The 23,525-nt window shown below is 51.4% G+C and overlaps 1 protein-coding gene across 3 annotated transcripts in view; it reads right to left on the reverse strand.

Annotated features, from left to right (window-relative positions):
• Window positions 1-23,154, reverse strand: part of SDHAF1 (succinate dehydrogenase complex assembly factor 1) — a 34,909-nt gene extending 11,755 nt beyond the window's left edge. Inside the window, exons 1-2 of one of the 3 annotated variants that reach the window (XM_075342408.1) lie at window positions 23,066-23,154; window positions 18,282-18,599 (exon numbers count right to left, since the gene is read on the reverse strand). In XM_075342408.1, coding sequence (XP_075198523.1) covers window positions 18,339-18,587 — 249 coding nt within the window. In that variant the 5' untranslated portion in view covers window positions 18,588-18,599; window positions 23,066-23,154 and the 3' untranslated portion in view covers window positions 18,282-18,338. Of the gene's footprint in view, window positions 1-18,281; window positions 18,600-22,897 lie in introns of all 3 variants that reach the window. The other 2 variants (XM_075342401.1, XM_075342393.1) reach the window with 2 other exon arrangements.
• Between the last annotated feature and the right edge of the window lie 371 nt (window positions 23,155-23,525).

Below are 23,525 nucleotides of genomic sequence, written 5' to 3' on the forward strand. Positions count from 1 at the left end.
AGCCGTACAGGGCACTGCTCCACCTTCTCATGCCTCCGACCCCAGCACCAATAAGTTACACCTTATATGGGTTATCTGGGACGTTTGCATTGATATCCAGTCTTCAGGATAGATCATGAATATCTAATTGGTGTAGGTGTGACCCCCCCCCACCACCCACGCGATCAGTTGTTCCTCGTCCCGACATCAGCCAGAAGTGCTCAGGAGCGGAGCTGAACAACAACCACAGCTCCGTCAGCTATACAGTGGCCACAGCCAGGTGCTGCACAGCCGCTCCATATTAATTCTAAGGATAGGCCATCAATGTACAAGTTCCAGACAACCCTTTTAATAAACATTTGTTATATGCTCAGTGAAAAACATTACTACTACCGTGATTTTTCAAAAATAAGACCTCCCCCAAAAATAAGCCCTAGCAGGGATTTTCAGCATTTTTGGAGCAAGGCTTAAATATAAGCCCTACCCCGTAAATAAGCCCTAGTCGCTGTTTAACCCCTTTACGACCGCCGATACGCCTTTTAACGGCGGTAAATAAGGGTACTTTTTCCGATCCGCCGCTTTTTAACGGCGGTCGGAAAAAAGGGTCTAGCGCCCCCCAGAGTCAGAAAATTTCCGGGGTCTCAGCTGCCGGGGGTAGCTGAGACCCTGGAGATCATGATTCGGGCCGGTTTTTCCGGTCCCCGCTCACCTGATGACCGGTATACACCGTATACCGATCATCAAGTTATAGTAAATGACCGCGCCGGTAAAAAATGATTTATCTCCCATCTGGCATGATCAAACATGCCAGATGGGAGATAAATCTTTTTCCCGGTTCCCTCCGGTCCCCCGGTGTCCCCAAAGTGCCCCCCCCGACCCCCAACCCCCTCCCGAAAATCCAAGATGGCCGCGCGCACCGGCGATCACAGCAGCGCGCCGGCCGCATTTCCACTGTTCCTATGGTTTCTGTCGTATGTGCCATAACACATGCGACAGAAACCTGCTCCCTAGGCCCTGCCGGGTCCCCCCCTATCCCCCCCCTGGTGTTCCCCGGTGTCCCCCGGTGTCATACATACCTGTCGCAGCTCTGATCCCCCGCGGCCCCCTCCTCCGGCTCCTTCACAGCAGACTCCGGTCACATGTGCAGAGCGCAGCTGTCAGCTTCCTGTGTTCAGGACGCTGGCTGCTGCTGCACAGAGTCTGCAGCTGTGACCCAGGGAGGGTGGGTGCAGATTCTTTGCACCCACTCTCCTCAAATGGAGGGTCTGCCCTCCTAGAAAATGGGGGATACGTTCCCTGAACGTGTCCCCCATATTCTAGAAGGTCCAGAGTCGACGTGGGACGTCCAAATGGATTATTGTGGATTTTTTTTTTTTCTTTTCAATAAATTGGTCAATCAGGGAATGTTTTGGGGAGTGTTTTTTCAAATAAAATTTTTTTTGTTGTCAATTTTTTTTTTATTACTGTCAATTAGTTATGTCGGGTATCTGATAGACGCCGTGATATAACTAATTGCTGGGCTTGATGCCAGGTGACATTACACACCTGGTATCAACCCCATTCATTACCCCGTTAGCCAACGCACCAGGGCGCGGGATGAGCTGGGGCGAAGCGCCAGAATTGGCGCATCTAATGGATGCGCCACTTCTGGGGCGGCTGCGGCCTGCTATTTTTAGGCTGGGAAGAGTCCAATAACCGTGGCTCTTCCTATCCTGAGAATACCAGACCCCAGCTGTCAGCTTCACCTTGGCTGGTGATCTAATTTGGGGGGACCCCACGTTTGTTTGTTTTTTTTAATTATTTATTTATAAATAATTAAAAAAAAAAAACAGCTTGGGGAGCCCTCCAAATTGATCACCAGCCAAGGTGAAGCTGTCAGCTGTGGTTTGCAGGCTACAGCTGTCTGCTTTACCCTAGCTGGCTATCAAAAATAGGGGGGACCCCACGTCATTTATTTTAATTCTTTTTTTTTTTTTGGGCTAAATACAAGGCTAGGCATCCTTTAGTGTCACATGAAAGGCACTAAAGGGCGCCAGCTTAGAATATGCAGGGGGTGGGACGTTATATATGTTTGACATCTATCCATTCATCCATTGTAGCATTTTACGCTGTGTGCCCACAATCAGGGTTTGCAACGTTTTGGGCGCAGAGTGTTTTCCCTGCGTCCATAACGCTGCGTTGTGCAGTAGAAGCACAGTGGCAGGATTTTTAGAAATCCCGTGCCCACTGTGTTTCTTTTCTCCGCAGCATAAATCGACCTGTGGCGCAGCTTCCCGAGCCTCAGGATGTCAATTTATGCTGCAGAGATGAGTGTTCTTTGCAGGTAGAATAGAACTAAAGTCCACAGCAGCCTGAACCCAAATCGTGGGCATGGGCAGCTGCGTTCTCCCGTGGACAACACTCACATTTCTGCAGGAGGCTGACACTGGGTACTAGACGCCGTGTCGCTGGATCATGGCCACATAGCCTAAAGGCTACTTTACACGCTGCGATATCGGTCCCGATATCGCTAGCGTGGGTACCCGCCCCCATCTGTTGTGCGACACGGGCAATCGCTGCCCGTGCCGCACAACATCGCGCAGATGCGTCACACATACTTACCTGCCCGGCGACGTCGCTGTGACCGGCAAACCGCCTCCTTTCTAAGGGGGCGGTCCGTGTGGCGTCACAGTGACGTCACTGAGCGGCCGCCCAATAGAAGCGGAGGGGCGGAGATGAGTGGCCGGAACATCCCGCCCACCTCCTTCCTTCCTCATAGCGGCCGGGAGGCAGGTAAGGAGAGGTTCCTCGATCCTGCGGCGTCACACATAGCGATGCAAAATCGCTCATCGGTGTCACACGCAGCAACATTGCTAATGCGGCCGGATGTGCGTCACCAATTCCGTGACCCTAACGACTCCGCATTAGCAATGTCGCAGCGTGTAAAGCCCCCTTAACAGTGAGAAATTTTTTGCTACAGCAACAGTTTTGTGAAGTACCTGTGGATTCAAAATGTTTACTATACTCCTGAATAAAATCCTTGAGGGGTCCAGTTTCCAAAATGAGGTCACTTGTGGGGGGTTTCTGATGTATAGGTGCCCAAGGGGCCCTGCTAATGTGACATGGTGCGCGCAATTTACTTCAACTTTTCCAAAATTCAAATGGTGCTCCTTCCATTCCAAGCCCTCCCATTTATCCAAACAAAGGTTTTTGGCCACATGTGGGGTATCCCTGCGCTCACAAGAAATTAGATAACCTGTGGGGTACACGTTTTGTTGTTGCCTCTTGAAAAAGTGAAAAATGTGTCGCTAAATCAACATTTTTGTGAAAAAAATGAAAATTTCAATATGGCAACCTAAGCTTATCAAATTCTGTGAAGTATTCGTGGATTCAAAATGCTCAATATACACCTAGATTAAAGCCTTGAGGGGTCTTATTTCCAGAATGGGGTCACTTGTGGGGGACCTCCACTGCTTAGGCACCTCAGGGGTTCTCCTAATGCAACATGGCGTCCGCTATTGATTCCAGCCAATTTTGCAGTCAAATTGCACTCCTTCTCTTCTGAGCCCTGTAGTGTACCCAAACAGTTGATTTCCACCACATACAAGATATCAACAAACTCAGGAGAAATTGCGCAATAAATTTCATGGTGATTTTTTTCCTGTTACCCTTGTGAAAAAAAAAAGCTACCTGGTTGAAGTAACAATTTTGTGGTAAAATTTTATTTTTATATTTTCATGGCTCAACGTTATAAACTTCTGTAAAGCACCTGGGGGTTCAGGGTACTCACCAAACATCAAGATAAATTCCTTGAGGGGCCTAGTTTCCAATATGGGGTCACTTGTGGTGTTTTTTTGCTGTTTACGTACCTTAGGGGTCCTCCAAATGCGACATGGTGCCCGCAATCTTTTTCAGCCAAATTTCCTTTCCAAAATTCAAATATTGCTCCTTCCGTTCCAAGCCCTCCCATTTCTCCAAACAAAGGTTTCAGACCACAAGTGAGGTATCACCGCGCTCATAAAAAAGTGGGTAACAAACATTGGGGTCACATTTTTGGAATTACCTCTTGAAAAAGTGAAAATTGATGCTAAAGCAACATTTTTGAGAAAAAAATGAAAATTTTCAATGTGACAACGTAACGTTATCAAAATCTGTGAAGTACCTGTGGATCCAAAATGCTCACTATACCCCTAGATAGAAGCCTTAAGGGGTCTAGTTTCCAAAATGGTGTCACTTGTAATGGGTTTCTGCTGTTTAGGTACCTTGGCGGACATGTAAATGCAACATGGTGCCCGCAATCTATTTCAGCCAAATTTGCTTTCCAAAATTCAAATATTGCTCCTTCTGTTCCGAGCCCTCCCATTTGTCCAAACAAAGGTTTCTGACCACATGTGGGGTATTGGCGCGTTCATAAGAAAGTGGGTAACAAGTTTTGGGGTTCATTTTGTTGTGTTATTTCTTCTAAAAGTGAATAAATTTGGGGTAGAGCAACATTTTAGGTAAAATTTTATTTTTTGCTTTTTTTCATTCCACTTTGCTTTAGTTCCTGTGAAGCACCTGAAGGGTTAATAAACTTCTTGGATGTGGTTTTGAGTACTTTGAGGCGTGCTGTTTTGAGAATGGTGTCACTTTTAGGTATTTTCTGTCACTTAGGCCTCTCAAAGTCACTTCAAATGTGATGTGGTCCCTAAAAAAATGGTTTTGTGAATTTTGTTGAAAAAATGGGAAATTGCTGATGAACTTTGACCCCTTCTAACTTCCTAACCCCAAAACATTTTGTTTCAGAAATTGCGCTAATGTAAAGTAGACATGTGGGAAATGTTATTTATTAACTGTTTTGTGTGACATAACTCTCTGGGTTAAGGGCATAAAAGAAGGGAATTTTGTTACTTACCGTAAATTCCTTTTCTTCTAGCCCCTATTGGGAGACCCAGACGATTGGGTGTATAGCTACTGCCTCCGGAGGCCACACAAAGCATTACACTAAAAAGTGTAAGGCCCCTCCCCTTCTGGCTATACACCCCCAGTGGGATCACTGGCTCACCAGTTTTAGTGCAAAAGCAAGAAGGAGGAAAGCCAATAACTGGTTTAAACAAATTCACTCCGAGTAACATCGGAGAACTGAAAAACCGTTCAACATGAACAACATGTGTACCCGAAAAAACCAAAAATCCCAAAGGACAACAGGGCGGGTGCTGGGTCTCCCAATAGGAGCTAGAAGAAAAGGAATTTACGGTAAGTAACAAAATTCCCTTCTTCTTCGGCGCTCCATTGGGAGACCCAGACGATTGGGACGTCCAAAAGCTGTCCCTGGGTGGGTAAAGAAATACCTCATGTTAGAGCTGCGAAGACAGCCCTCCCCTACGGGGAGGCAACTGCCGCCTGCAGGACTCTTCTACCTAGGCTGGCGTCCGCCGAAGCATAGGTATGCACCTGATAATGTTTGGTGAAAGTGTGCAGACTCGACCAGGTAGCTGCCTGGCACACCTGTTGAGCCGTAGCCTGGTGACGTAATGCCCAGGAAGCACCCACGGCTCTGGTTGAGTGGGCCTTTAGCCCGAAGGAACCGGAAGCCCAGCAGAACGGTAGGCTTCAAGAATTGGTTCTTTGATCCATCGAGCCAGGGTGGCTTTGGAAGCCTGCGACCCTTTGCGCTTACCAGCGACAAGGACAAAGAGTGCATCGGAGCGGCGCAGGGGCGCCGTGCGGGAAATGTAGATTCTGAGTGCTCTCACCAGATCTAACAAATGTAAATCCTTCTCATACCGATGAACTGCATGAGGACAAAAAGAAGGCAAAGAGATATCCTGATTAAGATGAAAAGAGGATACCACCTTCGGGAGAAACTCCTGAATGGGGCGCAGCACTACCTTGTCCTGGTGGAAGACCAGGAAAGGAGCCTTGGATGACAGCGCTGCTAGCTCAGACACTCTCCGAAGAGATGTGATCGCTACCAGAAAAGCCACTTTCTGTGATAGTCTAGAAAGTGAAACCTCCCTCAGAGGCTCGAAGGGCGGCTTCTGGAGGGCAACTAGTACCCTGTTCAGATCCCATGGATCTAACGGCCGCTTGTACGGGGGTACGATATGACAAACCCCCTGCAGGAACGTGCGCACCTTAGGAAGTCGTGCTAGACGCTTCTGAAAAAAGACGGATAGCGCCGAGACTTGCCCTTTAAGGGAGCCAAGCGACAAACCTTTTTCTAACCCAGATTGCAGGAAAGAAAGAAAGGTAGGCAATGCAAATGGCCAGGGAGACACTCCCTGAGCAGAGCACCAGGATAAGAATATCCTCCACGTTCTGTGGTAGATCTTAGCGGACGTGGGCTTCCGAGCCTGTCTCATGGTGGCCACGACCCCTTGGGATAATCCTGAAGACGCTAGGATCCAGGACTCAATGGCCACACAGTCAGGTTCAGGGCCGCAGAATTCCGATGAAAAAACGGCCCTTGGGACAGTAAGTCTGGTCGGTCTGGTAGTGCCCACGGTTGGCCGACCGTGAGATGCCACAGATCCGGATACCACGCCCTCCTTGGCCAGTCTGGGGCGACGAGTATGACGCGGCTGCAGTCGGATCTGATCTTGCGTAGCACTCTGGGCAAGAGTGCCAGAGGTGGAAACACATAAGGGAGCCGGAACTGCGACCAATCTTGCACTAAGGCGTCTGCCGCCAGAGCTCTGTGATCGCGAGACCGTGCCATGAAGGTTGGGACCTTGTTGTTGTGCCGGGACGCCATTAGGTCGACGTCCGGCTTTCCCCAGCGGCGACAGATTTCCTGAAACACGTCCGGGTGAAGGGACCATTCCCCTGCGTCCATGCCCTGGCGACTGAGGAAGTCTGCTTCCCAGTTTTCTACGCCGGGGATGTGAACTGCGGATATGGTGGAGGCCATGGCTTCCACCCACATCAGAATCCGCCGGACTTCCTGGAAGGCTTGCCGACTGCGTGTCCCCCCTTGGTGGTTGATGTATGCCACCGCTGTGGAGTTGTCCGACTGAATTCGGATCTGCCTTCCTTCCAGCCACTGCTGGAAGGCTAGTAGGGCAAGATACACTGCTCTGATTTCCAGAACATTGATCTGAAGGGTGGACTCCTGCTGAGTCCACGTACCCTGAGCCCTGTGGTGGAGAAAAACTGCTCCCCACCCTGACAGACTCGCGTCTGTCGTGACCACCGCCCAGGACGGTGGTAGGAAGGATCTTCCCTGTGATAATGAGGTGGGAAGAAGCCACCACTGCAGAGAGTCTTTGGCCGTCTGGGAAAGGGAGACTTTCCTGTCCAGGGATGTTGACTTCCCGTCCCATTGGCGGAGAATGTCCCATTGAAGTGGGCGCAGATGAAACTGCGCAAACGGAACCGCCTCCATTGCCGCCACCATCTTCCCGAGGAAGTGCATGAGGCGTCTTAAGGAGTGCGACTGACTTTGAAGGAGAGCCTGCACCCCAGTCTGTAGTGACCTCTGCTTGTCCAGCGGAAGCTTCACTATCGCTGAGAGAGTATGAAACTCCATGCCAAGATACGTTAGTGATTGGGTCGGTGACAGATTTGACTTTGAGAAGTTGATGATCCACCCGAACGTCTGGAGAGTCTCCAGTGCAACATTCAGGCTGAGTTGGCATGCCTCTTGAGAGGGTGCCTTGACAAGTAAATCGTCCAAGTAAGGGATCACAGAGTGTCCCTGAGAGTGCAAGACTGCTACCACTGCCGCCATGACCTTGGTGAATACCCGTGGGGCTGTCGCCAGACCAAATGGCAGAGCTACGAACTGAAGATGGTCGTCTCCTATCACGAAGCGTAGAAAGCGTTGGTGCTCTGTAGCAATCGGCACGTGGAGATAAGCATCTTTGATGTCTATTGATGCTAGGAAATCTCCTTGAGACATTGAGGCAATGACTGAGCGGAGGGATTCCATCCGGAACCGCCTGGCGTTCACATGCTTGTTGAGCAGTTTCAGGTCCAGAACAGGACGGAATGAGCCGTCCTTTTTTGGCACCACAAAGAGATTGGAGTAAAAACCTTGTCCTTGTTCCCGAAGAGGAACAGGGACCACCACTCCTTCTGCTCTTAGAGAATTCACCGCCTGCAGAAGGGCATCTGCTCGGTCGGGATGTGGGGAAGTTCTGAAGAACCGAGGGAGGACGAGAACTGAACTCTATCCTGTACCCGTGAGACAAAATGTCTGTTACCCACCGGTCTTTGACCTGTGGCAGCCAAATGTCGCAAAAGCGGGAGAGCCTGCCACCGACCGAGGATGCGGAGGGAGGCGGCCGAAAGTCATGAGGCAGCCGCCTTGGAAGCGGTACCTCCGGTTGCTTTCTTGGGGCGTGAGTGAGCCCGCCAGGAATCAGAGCTCCTTTGCTCCTTCTAAGTCCCTTTGGACGAGGAGAATTGGGGCTTGCCCGAGCCTCGAAAGGACCGAAACCTCGACTGCCACTTCCTCTGTTGAGGTTTGCTTGATCTGGGCTGGGGTAAGGAGGAGTCCTTACCCTTGGACTGTTTAATGATTTCAGCCAATTGCTCACCAAACAGTCTGTCTCCAGATAATGGCAAGCTGGTTAAACATTTTTTAGAAGCAGAATCTGCTTTCCATTCTTTTAACCACAAGGCTCTGCGCAAAACTACAGAGTTGGCGGATGCCATTGAGGTACGGCTCGTAGAGTCCAGGACAGCGTTGATAGCATAGGTCGCAAACGCAGACATTTGCGTAGTTAAGGACGCCACTTGCGGCACTGCTGGACGTATGAAAGAGTCCACCTGTGCCAGACCAGCTGAAATAGCTTGGAGCGCCCACACGGCCGCGAATGCTGGAGCAAACGACGCGCCAATAGCTTCATAGACAGATTTCAACCAAAGGTCCATCTGTCTGTCATTGGCATCTTTAAGTGAAGCCCCATCCTCCACTGCAACTATGGATCTAGCTGCAAGCCTGGATATTGGAGGGTCCACTTTTGGACACTGGGTCCAGCGTTTGACCACGTCAGGGGGAAAGGGATAACGTGTATCCTTAAGACGTTTGGAAAAACGCTTGTCCGGATAAGCATGGTGTTTCTGGATTGATGCTCTGAAGTCAGAGTGGTCCAGAAAAGTACTCAATTTACGCTTGGGATACAGGAAATGGAATTTCTCCTGCTGGGCAGCTGCCTCCTCTGCTGAAGGGGCTGGGGGAGAAATATCCAACAGCCTATTGATGGCCGCTATAAGGTCATTTACCATGGCGTCACCATCTGGCGTATCCAAATTGAGTGCGGTGTCAGGACTAGACTCCTGATCACCCACCTCTGTCTCATCATATAGAGACCCTTCTCGCTGAGACCCTGACCCGCGTGATGACGTGGAGGGTCTCTCCCAGCGAGCTCGCTTAGGCGGCCTGGGACTGTCATCGGAGTCAGAGCCCTCAGCCTGTGATGCCTGGGACCCCCTTGAAGTACGGATTAGTTCCAACTGAGGGGGACCGGGGAACATAGACACAGCAGTGTCTATGGTCTGAGCAACTGGCCTGGACTGCAAGATCTCCAGGATTTTTGACATAGTCACAGACATTTTATCAGCAAAGACTGCAAATTCTGTCCCCGTCACCGGGGCAGGGTTCACAGGCGTCTCTGCCTGGGCTACCACCACAATAGGCTCTGGCTGACGAAGTGCCACTGGGACTGAACATTGCACACAATGAGAGTCGTTGGAGCCTGCTGGTAGATTAGCCCCACATGCTGTACAAGCAGTGTATACAGCCCGTGCCTTGGCACCCTTGCGTTTTGTGGATGACATGTTGTTGTCTCCTCAGAGCAATATAGGGTATACAGCCAAGAAGCGACCGTACAGTGCAGTATATATATATATATCTGGTACAGGAAAAAGTACACCAATACAACACTGTGGCACTAGTGGGGCCAGCACTAATGTGCTGCTTACCGCCCGCTAAACGCGGGTGTGTGGTCGCCAGAAATCCCTAGTCTGGGTCTCCCAGAGCCTGTGTCCGTCCTCCAGCCAGACTGCATGCAGGAATGGCTGCCGGCGTCCTGTGGAGGGGGGGGCGGGCCCTGGGCGTGCTCAGACCAAAAGCGGGAAACCTGCGTCCCACTGTGCCTAGTGAGAGGGCTGGAGCATGTAAATAAGGCTCCAGCCCTCGGCGCTGACGATTGCACAGCGTCTGTCCCATTCCCTGATTGACAGGGAGGGGGCGGGAACGAAGCGGAGCTAGGCCGCAAAAGCCGGGGACTAAATTTATAAGCGCCGCCGCCGTAAAAGCGCGGTCGGCGCTAAGTCCCCGGCGCACTACAAGTCCCAGCCGCGCCGCCGCTCCGAGAGTGGCCGGCGCGGTAGTTCCCAGCACATGAAGTCACACAGCTAAGCTGCTGTGACTCAAACCCCAGCGTGCAGCGTTACTGTCCCCGGCGCACTAACACACCCAGCAAGTCTGGCGTGTGCGTGCCTGTCTGTACGGGGACACAGAGTACCTGAAAGTTGCAGGGCCTTGTCCCTGAACGGTACCCAGCTCCGTATCCAGCAGGTTCACTGGGTCTGTGGATGGAGCCCGGCCTCAGGGCTTGGGGGCCGGTAAGATCCCACTTCCTCAGAGCCCCTCAGGGGGATGGGGAAGGAAAACAGCATGTGGGCTCCAGCCTCCGTACCCGCAATGGGTACCTCAACCTTACAAACCACAAGTGGGGTAAGAAGGGAGCATGCTGGGGGCCCCATATGGGCCCTCTTTTCTTCCATCCGACATAGTCAGCAGCTACTGCTGACTAAACAGTGGAGCTATGCGTGGATGTCTGACCTCCTTCGCACAAAGCAGAAAACTGGTGAGCCAGTGATCCCACTGGGGGTGTATAGCCAGAAGGGGAGGGGCCTTACACTTTTTAGTGTAATGCTTTGTGTGGCCTCCGGAGGCAGTAGCTATACACCCAATCGTCTGGGTCTCCCAATGGAGCGCCGAAGAAATTAAAAGTTTGAAAATTGCAAAATTTTCAAAATTTTCATCAAATTTCCGATTTTTTCACAAATAAAAGCAAAAAATATCGTTCTAAATTTATAACTATCATGAAGTACAATATGTCACGAAAAAACAATGTCAGAATCACCGGGATCCGTTGAAGCGTTCCAGAGTTATGACCTCATAAAGTGACACTGGTCAGAATTGCAAAAAATGGCCTGGTCATTAAGTACAAAACTGGCTTCGTCCTTAAGGGGTTAATAATGAAGTGTCCGTGCAGCTAAAAAAGTTAAAGATACTGAAGGTCACTTCACTATAAACAGCAGACACTCCGGAATCACACTCACCAGATGCCGAGCAGAGGACTTGCAGTGATCACACACACACACACTCACACACACACACACACACACACACACTCACCACTACACACACACCACACACACTACACACACTACACACACAGCGACTGTCTTTAAAATTTGTGCTGTATTTTAGGGTACTTCCATCTGGATAAACTGAAAAGCACTCAGACACTTTTAAACAACAACTACGGCATTTTGTGATAAACTGATGCTATACTGTAAAATCCTTTGGCCAATAAGGGTCTTTTCATTACTGGCTGCAAGATTCTGCTGGCAAGCTGTTTTTACCTGTAAAACCATACGGGACTGTGTGGCCAGACTGTGGGTAGGATCTTTAGCTCTGCCCCGGCCCCTCCGCTGCCTCTGTTGTCTGTTTTGCCCTCCTGTTTTAAATTTCACTCCATCCCAGCCGCAGGCAGCACTTGCACAAATTGACATCTTGGTGGTCCTCATCAAAATGGCGCCACTGGAGACGCATGCGTAGATTAATCTCCTGGCTGTCACCAGTAAAGTGGAGCTGATGGCAGTGCATGCACAGACTGAGCTGAGATGTCAATCTACGCATGCGCCACCAAAAGTGCCATTTTCCCGAAGACTGTTGGAAAGAAGGGAATTTTGTTACTTACCGTAAATTCCTTTTCTTCTAGCTCTTATTGGGAGACCCAGACGATTGGGGTATAGCTACTGCCCTCTGGAGGCCACACAAAGCACTACATTAAAAGTGCAAGGCCCCTCCCCCTCTGGCTATACCCCCCCGTGGTATCACGGGTTCTCCAGTTTTAGTGCCAAAGCAAGAAGGAGGAAGCCAATAACTGGTTTAAACAAATTAACTCCGAATAACGTCGGAGAACTGAAAAACCGTTCAACATGAACAACATGTGTACCTGCAAACAACCAAGAAATCCCGAAGGACAACAGGGCGGGTGCTGGGTCTCCCAATAAGAGCTAGAAGAAAAGGAATTTACGGTAAGTAACAAAATTCCCTTCTTCTTCAGCGCTCTATTGGGAGACCCAGACGATTGGGACGTCCAAAAGCTGTCCCTGGGTGGGTAAATAAATACCTCATGTTAGAGCTGCAAAACAGCCCTCCCCTACGGGGGTGTCACTGCCGCCTGCAGGACTCTTCTACCTAAGCTGGCATCCGCCGAAGCATAGGTATGCACCTGATAATGCTTGGTGAAAGTGTGCAGACTGGACCAGGTAGCTGCCTGGCACACCTGTTGAGCCGAAGCCTGGTGACGTAATGCCCATGACGCACCCACGGCTCTGGTTGAGTGGGCTTTTAGCCCTGAAGGAACCGGAAGCCCCGCAGAACGGTAGGCCTCTAGAATTGGTTCTTTGATCCATCGAGCCAGGGTGGCTTTAGAAGCCTGCAACCCCTTGCGCGGACCAGCGACAAGGACGAAAAGTGCATCGGCACGGCGTATGGGCGCCGTGCGGGAAATGTAGATTCTGAGTGCTCTCACCAGATCTAGCAAACGTAAGGCCTTTTCATACCGGTGAACCGGATGAGGGCAAAAAGAAGGCAAGGAAATATCCTGATTAAGATGAAAAGAGGATACGACCTTAGGGAGAAACTCCGGAATGGGGCGCAGCACAACCTTGTCCTGGTGGAACACCAGGAAGGGAGCCTTGGATGACAGAGCTGCCAGCTCAGACACTCGCCGAAGCGATGTGATTGCAACAAGAAACGCCACTTTCTGCGACAGCCGAGAAAAGGAAACTTCCTTCAGAGGCTCGAAGGGCGGCTTCTGGAGAGCAACTAGTACCCTGTTCAGATCCCATGGATCTAACGGTCGCTTGTACGGGGGCACAATATGACAGACCCCCTGCAGGAACGTGCGCACCTTAGGAAGACGTGCTAGACGCTTCTGAAAAAACACGGATAGTGCCGAAACTTGCCCTTTAAGGGAGCTGAGCGACAAGCCCTTTTCTAACCCCGATTGCAGGAAGGAAAGAAACTTGGGCAATGCAAATGGCCAGGGAGACACTCCCTGAGCAGAGCACCAGGACAAGAAAATCTTCCACGTTCTGTGGTAGATCTTAGCCGAATTCGACTTTCTAGCTTGTCTCATTGTGGCAATGACTCCCTGAGATAATCCAGCAGACGCTAGGATCCAGGACTCAATGGCCACACAGTCAGGTTCAGGGCCGCAGAATTCTGATGGAAAAACGGCCCTTGGGACAGTAAGTCTGGTCGGTCTGGCAGTGACCACGGTCGACCGATCGTGAGATGCCACAGATCCGGATACCACGACCTCCTCGGCCAGTCTGGAGCGACGAGTATGACGCGGCTGCACTCGGATCTGATCTTGCGTAGCACTCTGGGCAAGAGCGCCAGAGGTGGAAACACGTATGGGAGCTGAAACTGCGACCAATCTTGAACCAAGGCGTCTGCCGCCAGAGCTCTTTGATCGCGCGACCTCGCCATGAATGCCGGGACCTTGTTGTTGTGCCGGGACGCCATTAGGTCGACGTCCGGCACTCCCCAGCGGCGACAGATTTCCTGAAACACGTCCGGGTGAAGGGACCATTCCCCTGCGTCCATGCCCTGGCGACTGAGGAAGTCTGCTTCCCAGTTTTCTACGCCTGGGATGTGAACCGCGGATATGGTGGATGCTCTGTCCTCCACCCACATTAGAATGCGCCGGACTTCTTGGAAGGCTTGCCGACTGCGCGTCCCTCCTTGGTGGTTGATGTATGCCACCGCTGTGGAGTTGTCCGATTGGATTCGGATCTGCTTTCCTTCCAGCCACTGTTGGAAGGCCAGTAGAGCAAGATACACTGCTCTGATCTCCAGAACATTGATCTGAAGGGTGGACTCCTGCGGAGTCCACGTCCCCTGAGCCCTGTGGTGGAGAAATACTGCTCCCCACCCTGACAGACTCGCATCTGTCGTGACTACTGCCCAGGATGGGGGCAGGAAGGATCTTCCCTGAGACAATGATGTGGGAAGGAGCCACCATTGTAGAGAGTCCTTGGCCGTCTGGGAAAGCGAGACTTTCCTGTCCAGGGACGTTGACTTCCCGTCCCATTGGCGGAGAATGTCCCATTGAAGTGGGCGCAGATGAAACTGCGCAAAGGGAACTGCTTCCATGGCTGCCACCATCTTCCCTAGGAAATGCATGAGGCGCCGCAAGGGATGCAACTGGCCCTGCAGGAGAGATTGCACCCCTGTCTGTAGTGACCGCTGCTTGTCCAGCGGAAGCTTCACTATCGCTGCTAGAGTATGAAACTCCATGCCAAGATACGTTAGTGACTGAGTCGGTGATAGGATCGACTTTGGAAAGTTGATGATCCATCCGAAAGACTGTAGAGTCTCCAGCGTAGCATTCAGGCTGAGTTGGCATGCCTCCTGAGAGGGAGCTTTGACCAATAAATCGTCTAGGTAAGGGATCACCGAGTGTCCCTGAGAGTGCAAGACTGCTACCACCGCCGCCATGACCTTGGTGAAGACCCGTGGGGCTGTCGCCAGACCAAATGGAAGAGCTACGAACTGAAAATGGTCGTCTCCTATCACAAAACGTAGAAAACGTTGATGTTCTGTAGCAATTGGCACGTGGAGATAAGCATCTCTGATGTCTATTGAGGCAAGGAAGTCTCCTCTGGACATTGAGGCAATGACAGAGCGGAGGGTTTCCATCCGGAACCTCCTGGCGTGCACATGCTTGTTGAGCCGTTTTAGGTCCAGAACAGGACGGAACGAGCCGTCCTTTTTTGGAACCACAAAGAGATTGGAGTAAAACCCTTGCCCTTGTTCCTGAGGAGGGACTGGGATAACCACTCCTTCCGCTTTTAGGGAATCCACCGCCTGCAGCAGAGCATCTGCTCGGTCTGGCCGTGGGGAGGTTCTGAAGAACCGAGCTGGAGGACGAGAATTGAACTCGATTCTGTACCCGCGAGACAAAATGTCCGTCACCCACCGGTCTTTGACCTGTGACATCCAAATGCCGGAAAAGCGGGAGAGCCTGCCCCCGACCGGCGATGCGGAGGGGGGGGGCTGGAAGTCATGAGGTAGCCGCTTTGGAAGCGGTACCTCCATTTGCTTTCTTGGGGCGTGTGTGAGTCCGCCACGAATCTGAGTTTCTTTGCGTCCTCTGAGTCCCTTTGGACGAGGTAAATGGTGTCTTGCCCGAACCTCGAAAGGACTGAAACCTCTGCTGCCACTTTTTCTGCTGAGGTTTGGGTGTTCTGGGTTGTGGTAAAGAGGAGTCTTTACCCTTGGACTGCTTAATGATGTCAGCCAATGGCTCGCCAAACAGTCTCTCTCTAGACAAAGGCAAACTGGTTAAACATTTTTTGGAACCAGCATCCGCTTTCCAGTCCTTTAACCACAAGGCTCTGCGCAAAACTACCGAATTGGCGGACGCCATTGAGGTGCGACTGGTAGATTCTAGGACCGCATTGATAGCGTAAGACGCAAACGCCGACATCTGCGTGGTAAGGTGCGCCACTTGCGGCACTGCTGGATGCATGATAGCATCCACCTTTGCTAAGCCAGCTGAAATAGCCTGGAGTGCCCAGACGGCTGCGAATGCCGGAGCAAATGACGCGCCTATAGCTTCATAGACAGATTTTAACCAAAGGTCCATCTGTCTGTCATTGGCATCTTTAAGTGAAGCGCCATCCTCCACTGCAACTATGGATCTAGCTGCAAGTTTGGAAATCGGGGGGTCCACCTTTGGACACTGTGTCCAGCGCTTGACCACCTCAGGGGGGAAAGGGAAACGCGTATCTTTAGATCGTTTAGAGAAACGCCTTTCCGGGTGAGCGTCGTGCTTCTGAATTGATTCTCTGAAGTCAGAGTGATCTAACAAAGCACTCAATTTACGCTTGGGATAAAGGAAACGAAACTTTTCCTGCTCCGCAGCCGCCTCTTCTGCTGAAGGGGCTGGGGGAGAAATATCCAACAGCCTATTGATGGCTGAGATAAGGTCGTCTACCATGGCATCCCCATCCGGGGTATCCAGGTTGAGAGGAGTTCCAGGAGTGGATTCCTGATCACTCTCATCAGACACATCACAGGGAGACTGATTGCGCTGAGACCCTGAGCAGTGTGAAGACGTCGAGGGTCTTTCCCAGCGAGCTCGCTTAGGGTGGCTGGGGCCATCATCTGAGTCATAATCCTCGGCCTGTGAAGCCGGGGACCCCCCTGTGGGCTGGATACATTCCAAGTAAGGGGGACCTGAGGACAGAGGCCTCGCCGTGCCCAGAGACTGAGCCCCATGCATAGATTGCAAGGTCTCAAGGATTTTTGCCATAGATACAGACATATTATCTGCAAAAACTGCAAAGTCCGTCCCTGTCACCGGGGCAGAACTTACAAGCGTCTCAGCCTGGGTCGCTACCTCTCCTGACTCCGGCTGGCGAAGCAGCACCGGGTCGGAGCATTGCACACAATGGGGGTCATCAGAGCCTGCTGGTAGATTAGCCCCACATGCAGCACACGCAGTATACACAGCCCTTTTTGCCTTGGCCGCCTTGCGTTTTGAGGATGACATGTTGCTGCTTCCACAGAGCGATCTGGGATATGCAGCCAGAAGCGCACCTCACAGTGCAAGAAATACAATATCTATATATATGTACCCAGTACACTGACACACAGTGAGGCACTAGAGGGACCAGCACAGAAAATTCGCTTACCGCCCGCTTAAAAAGCGGGTGTGTGGTCGCCAGATAGCCCCTAGTCCAGGTCTCCCAGAGCCTTGCGTCCTTCCTCCAGCCAGGCATGCATGTAATGGCTGCCGGCGTCTCTAGAGAGGAAGGGGGGCGGGCCCTGGGCGTTCCTGGCCAAGAGCGGGAAGCCTGCTTCCCTCTGTGCATAGTGTGAGGGCTGGAGCATGTAAATCAGGCTCCAGCCCTCGTCGCTGCTTGCGAACAGCGTCTCTCCCCTACCCTGAATGACAGGGTGGGGGCGGGAACGAAACGGAGCTGCCGGCGTCCTAGGCCCAAAAAGCCGGGGACTAAAGTTATAACCGCCGCCGCCGTAAAAGCGCGGACGGCGGATCCCCGGCGCACCACAAGTCACAGCAGCGCCGCCCGGTCCAGAGGGGGTCGGCGCTGCGTTCCCATACACAAAACATCCCCCAGTAATCTGTAGGGACACTAACTCCAACATTGCGGTCCCCGGCGCACTACAACACCCAGCCAGCCCGGAGTGTGTCTGTGCCTGCCGGGGACACAGAGTACCTGTAAGATGCAGGGCCCTGTCCCTGATCGTACTCCTGCTCCGAATCCATCAGGTTCTAATGGGTCTGTGGATGGAGCCCGGCATCAGAGCTGAGAGGCCGGCAGGATCCCACTTCCACAGAGCCCTACCAGGGGATGTGGAAGGAAAACAGCATGTCAGGCTCCAGCCCTGTACCAGCAATAGGTACCTCAACCTTACAACACCATCCAGGGGTGAGAAGGGAGCATGCTGGGGACACTATATGTGTCCTCTTTTCTTCCATCCGAAACAGTCAGCAGCTACTGCTGACTAAAATCTGTGGAGCTATGCATGGAATGTCTGACCTCCTTCGCACACAAAGCTAAAACAGGAGAACCCGTGATACCACGGGGGGGTATAGCCAGAGGGGGAGGGGCCTTGCACTTTTAATGTAGTGCTTTGTGTGGCCTCCAGAGGGCAGTAGCTATACCCCAATCGTCTGGGTCTCCCAATAGAGCGCTGAAGAAATAAATCTGCGCATGCCCCGCTCGCTGCTAGGACAGCGCCAGTGTGAAATTTAAAACAGGAGGAAGATACAGACCAGAGGCAGCAATGGGGTCTGTAAAGAGCCAAAAAGTCTACCCCCAGTCATGCCCCAATGCACAGAAACAAGGAAAGGCAAATGTCTAATTATTAGACAACAAGCATGATGCAGATTTCCTTATGGCCGGTATCTACTGAATCAGTATAACAGCGCCATTGTGGTCATACCTGTATTTTAACATACAAAATCCTGATAACAGGATCCCTTTAATCCAACTAGATTAGGCATACATCTTCCCCCGTAGACATCACAGTCTTACAGAATCAAAACACCCACCATAAATGTGCAGTATTTCCAGGTCACTGGTTGTTCCCTTTATATCAGGGGAAAGTTTTAGGCATCTGTGGAGGATTTGATGAAGGCTCCGAGCTGTTTTGTGTTGACATCTTTTAGCTGATCCAGTTGCCTCTTGCCCCGGCGCAGGAGATATTCCACGTGCATGACGTCGGTCCTGGGGATTTTGGCATTTTTCCTGAATTCATGCTGGATTCGAGGCAGGAAACCAGGTTTGTCCTTTCCAGCTCGCAAGAACTGTTTGTATAGACTGAGGACTTGTTTCTGGAGGTTGCTGTGTCTTATCATTGTCGGTCATAGCTGTAAAAAATAAATAAATAAATAAATCTTTATTTTTATATAGCGCTAACATATTCCGCAGCGCTTTACATACATCAGGAACACTGTCCCCATTGGGGCTCACAATCTAAATTCCCTATCTGTATGTTTTTTGGAGTGTGGGAGGAAACACACACAAACACAAGGAGAACATACAAACTCCTTGCAGATGGTATTCTTGGTGGGATTCGAACCGAGGACCCCAGCGGTACAAGACTGCAGTGCTAACCACTGAGCCACCGTGCCGCCCAGCTGTAGAGACAGAAGTGATAGATCCGCTCACTACATTCTGGTGTTATATTAAGATTACATGTGTCAGTGGCAGCATCTACACCGACGACCGCAATGCCACACATGCAGACCAATGTCAGCTTAAAGGGGTTGTCCACTACTTTTAGGTTGTGCGATCACGTTGCGTATTTGCATGCGTTTCCGCAGTGTTTTAAACTGCAGCATAAATGCATGCGTTGTGTGTACCCAGCAAAGTCTATGAGAATTAAGCAAATTCCATGTGCACGTTGCGTTTTAAAATGCAGCGTTTTGGATTCCAAATTTTTGACAAAATCGATGCGTTCTAAAAAGCAACATGTCACTTCTTTTGTGCCTTTTGGATGCTTTTCCCTCTCTGTCTATGGTAGAGCAATCAACCAAACTGCATTAAAACTGCATTCAAAATGTACACAAAATGCAGCAGTTTTGGATGAGTTTTGAAATGCACATGCAGAGACAAAACGCTGCAGATTATTAAGCAAGAACGCAATGTGCGCACATACCCTTGATGTCCTATCCTTACAATAGATCATCAATATCTGCTCATCTGGGGTCCGACACCATGATGCACCCCTGCCGATCAGCTGTACCCAATGCCGCCGGCTGCAGCAGGAAATGCTCAGTTCTGGAGCTGCTCCGTCTTCCGATAGCAGTACCCAACCGCTATGAAGAAGGGGCAGCTCCGAAACTGAGCATTTCATGCTGCTGCGGCCGCCGGGTACAGCTGATCGGCGGGGGTGCGGTGTGTCAACCAGACATTGATGACCTAACCTAAGGACAGGATAGCAATGTAAGTAGTGGACAACCCTTCATTTTACAAGGATATTCCAGTTTCACCAAATTGTTTATTCAATATATAATAAAAACGTACACAATTTTCTATAACTTTTTCTGTAGAACTTCCTCACTCTTGAGATCTCTGCTTTCAGTCAATGAATGAAAAGGTTATTAGGATATTGTTCCCTCCAGTGGATGAAAATCTGTCTCAGGCCTCTTTCACACATCCGTGAAATACCACGCACGTTTTTTACGGAAGTGTCAAAGGTGCATTTTGCCCTTTGTGAGCCGTGTTCATGGCACACGTGTGTTCATGTGTTATCCGTGATAACACACGGAGAATGGAAACTTTCTACTCACCTGTCCCTGGCGTTGCTGTCCGTGGTGTTGATCTTCGGTCTCCGGTTCTGCAGAATCCCCGCTGCTGCTGCTTCCGGCCGCAGTGAAGTGAATATGCAATGAGCATAATGAGCGGCGGTCGGAAGCAAGTGACAGCAGAGACAGGAGGGCTGGAGAAGTTGAGTAATGTTTTGGGGGTTTTTTCTCAAACACGTGTGTTTTCTCCGGTGCATGTCACACGGAACACATCCGTGTGGTCCGTTTGCGTTCTGTGTGACACCCGTGATGCCGGAGAAAAATGGACATGTTGACGTGTGGAGCACACGTAAACACGGTCCATGGCAGAACACGCACGTGTGCGCAGACCCATTGATTTTAATGGGTCTATGTGTGCCCGTGTCTCCAGTACGTGAGGAAACGGACCAAACACGTGTCGGAGACACTAACAGGTGAAAGAGGCTTCAGACAGATGGGAATTAGAAAAACAGTTACTGAAAGTCTATGTGAGCAATTTTCAGATTGTCCATTACTGCAAGCAGAAATCTTCATACAGAAAGTAGGTTAGAAAATTGTTTTAGGTCCATTATACATAGAATAAGCTTTGTTTGTGTAATTAATAATAATAATAATAATAATATTATAGCGCCATTTATTCCATGGCGCTTTACAAGTGAAAGGGTATACGTACAACAATCATTAACAGTACATAACAGACTGGTATAGGAGGAGAGAGGACCCTGCCCACGAGGGCTCACAGTCTACAGGGAATGGGTGATGGTACAATAGGCGAGGACAGAGCTGGTTGCGCAGTGGTCTAATGGACTGAGGGCTATTTCTAAAGCATCATTACAGACCAGGCTGCACATATCCTAAAAGGTGGGATAAGTAAGAAAATGATCTTCATATTTGATTTTTTTTCTCTATATATCCATAAAACAAAGCTCACCACCAAAAGACAACAGTATATTACATACATAGAAATCCAAGCTGTTATTGCAAAATGCCATCACTAACCACAAATGGGGAGAGATTGGGCAGATGCAATGTTACTATAGGAGGATATAACCAGTGGCAGCCGTACAGGGCACTGCTCCACCTTCTCATGCCTCCAGCCAGGGATACACAGTACCACAACCATCACTGCTCATGACCGAACAATACACAGGAAGAGTTTTCCTAGTTTTTTAGGATTTTGGACAGGATCCGCTACAAAAATCCCCCTTGAAACTGTGAATATACCTAAAAATGAGCGTTTCTTGAAACTTTTACCCATCTTCATAGCACTGGGTGTTAAAGTGGCCAAATCACTTCCCTCAATAACCGAATCGTACTGTCCCTGCAGCACGCAGTGGGATCTCTGTGTGAGCCGTGTCTGCAGTCCACAGAGGCCCCACAGCATGCACGCGGCAGGATCTGTGAGCTGTGTCTGCAACCCAGAGGCCCCAGAGCACGCAACAGGATCTGTGAGCTGTGTCTGCAACCCAGAGGCCCCAGAGCATGCAGCAGGATCTGTGAGCTGTGTCTGCAACCCAGAGGCCCCAGAGCATGCAGCAGGATCTGTGAGCTGTGTCTGCAACCCAGGGGCCCCAGAGCATGCAGCAGGATCTGTGAGCTGTGTCTGCAACCCAGAGGCCCCACAGCATGCAGCAGGATCTGTGAGCTGTGTCTGCAACCCAGAGGCCCCACAGCATGCAGCAGGATCTGTGAGCTGTGTCTGCAACCCAGAGGCCCCACAGCATGCAGCAGGATCTGTGAGCTGTGTCTGCAACCCAGGGGCCCCAGAGCATGCAGCAGGATCTGTGAGCTGTGTCTGCAACCCAGAGGCCCCAGAGCATGCAGCAGGATCTGTGAGCTGTGTCTGCAACCCAGAGGCCCCAGAGCATGCAGCAGGATCTGTGAGCTGTGTCTGCAACCCAGGGGCCCCAGAGCATGCAGCAGGATCTGTGAGCTGTGTCTGCAACCCAGAGGCCCCAGAGCATGCAGCAGGATCTGTGAGCTGTGTCTGCAACCCAGGGGCCCCAGAGCATGCAGCAGGATCTGTGAGCTGTGTCTGCAACCCAGAGGCCCCAGAGCATGCAGCAGGATCTGTGAGCCGTGTCTGCAACCCAGAGGCCCCACAGCATGCAGCAGGATCTGTGAGCCGTGTCTGCAACCCAGAGGCCCCACAGCATGCAGCAGGATCTGTGAGCCGTGTCTGCAACCCAGAGGCCCCACAGCATGCAACAGGATCTGTGAGCCGTGTCTGCAACCCAGAGGCCCCACAGCATGCAGCAGGATCTGTGAGCCGTGTCTGCAACCCAGAGGCCCCACAGCATGCAGCAGGATCTGTGAGCCGTGTCTGCAACCTAGAGGCCCCAGAGCATGGACACAGCGGGATCTGTGTGAGCTGGGTCTTCAGTGTGCACGCCGGTGTCTCTGCGCGGGCTGTGTCTGCGGCGCGCGGGCTGTGTCTGCGGCGCGCGGGCGGTGTCTCTGCCGCGCGGGCGGTGTCTCTGCCGCGCGGGCGGTGTCTCTGCGCGGGCGGTGTCTCTGCGCGGGCGGTGTCTGCAGCGCGCGGGCTGTGCCTCTGTGCGGGCGGTGTCTCTGCCGCGCGGGCGGTGTCTCTGCCGCGCGGGCGGTGTCTCTGCGCGGGCGGTGTCTCTGCGCGGGCGGTGTCTCTGCGCGGGCGGTGTCTCTGCGCGGGCGGTGTCTGCAGCACATACTGTGGTGTCGGCAATGCAGGGGGTCACAGCCAGCTGCAATACTTTCTACATGTGGCCCCCATATTTAGTCAGGAGCTGCACATGCTGGGAGTTGTGGTTACACTACAGCTGGAGGCAAGCAGCAGACATAACCAATCTATCTCCTATCCCCGCCTGCACCAGGACACACGTGGAGCCCCGGTAATGTATTACCTTCAGTAGGAGACCCCGCTAGTATTACAAAGGAGCAGGAAAGGCATCGAGTAAATGAACTACTAGTCCCAGCACATTCGCCCACCCGGCAGGTCGGTAGGGCAGCCACAGACGCTCATGTACCGGGCCTGACCTGCAGGGTACCGCCGCATTCACACTACTACTGACCTTCCTCCCGGACGTCAAGGAGCGTCACCGGAAGTCAGAACCCTGAGCCCTCCACAACAGCTGCTCTGCTGCCGCCTGCTGTCCGCCTGAGCTCACTGCAGCCTGTGCATTGTCAGTGTGCAGCACTCAGCTCAGGCGTCCATGATCCATGGTTTGTGTTTTGCAGTGTTATTTCCATTATGCCAAATGGCACATAGTAGTGTGATGGTGACAGGGGCAGGCACATAAAGCCGCAGTAATGGCTGTACTATGTGAACTTGGCTCTGGCTGGAGAGTCCGTCCTCATGGCTATGAATCGATCATAGTATTCATTTATTAGCACCATAGTCTGGTGGGCGCTGCCATTATCTCCGCCTGTGGATTATTGCCTTTGTGAACTAGCACATTGATGTGCACTGGTAAGTAAACGGTCCAGCAGCACGGACTGAAATGACGTCAGTGTGATCCACACCTGTGAAGG

Source organism: Anomaloglossus baeobatrachus, chromosome 1 (genome assembly GCF_048569485.1).
Source record: "Anomaloglossus baeobatrachus isolate aAnoBae1 chromosome 1, aAnoBae1.hap1, whole genome shotgun sequence".
Taxonomy (NCBI): domain Eukaryota; kingdom Metazoa; phylum Chordata; class Amphibia; order Anura; family Aromobatidae; genus Anomaloglossus; species Anomaloglossus baeobatrachus.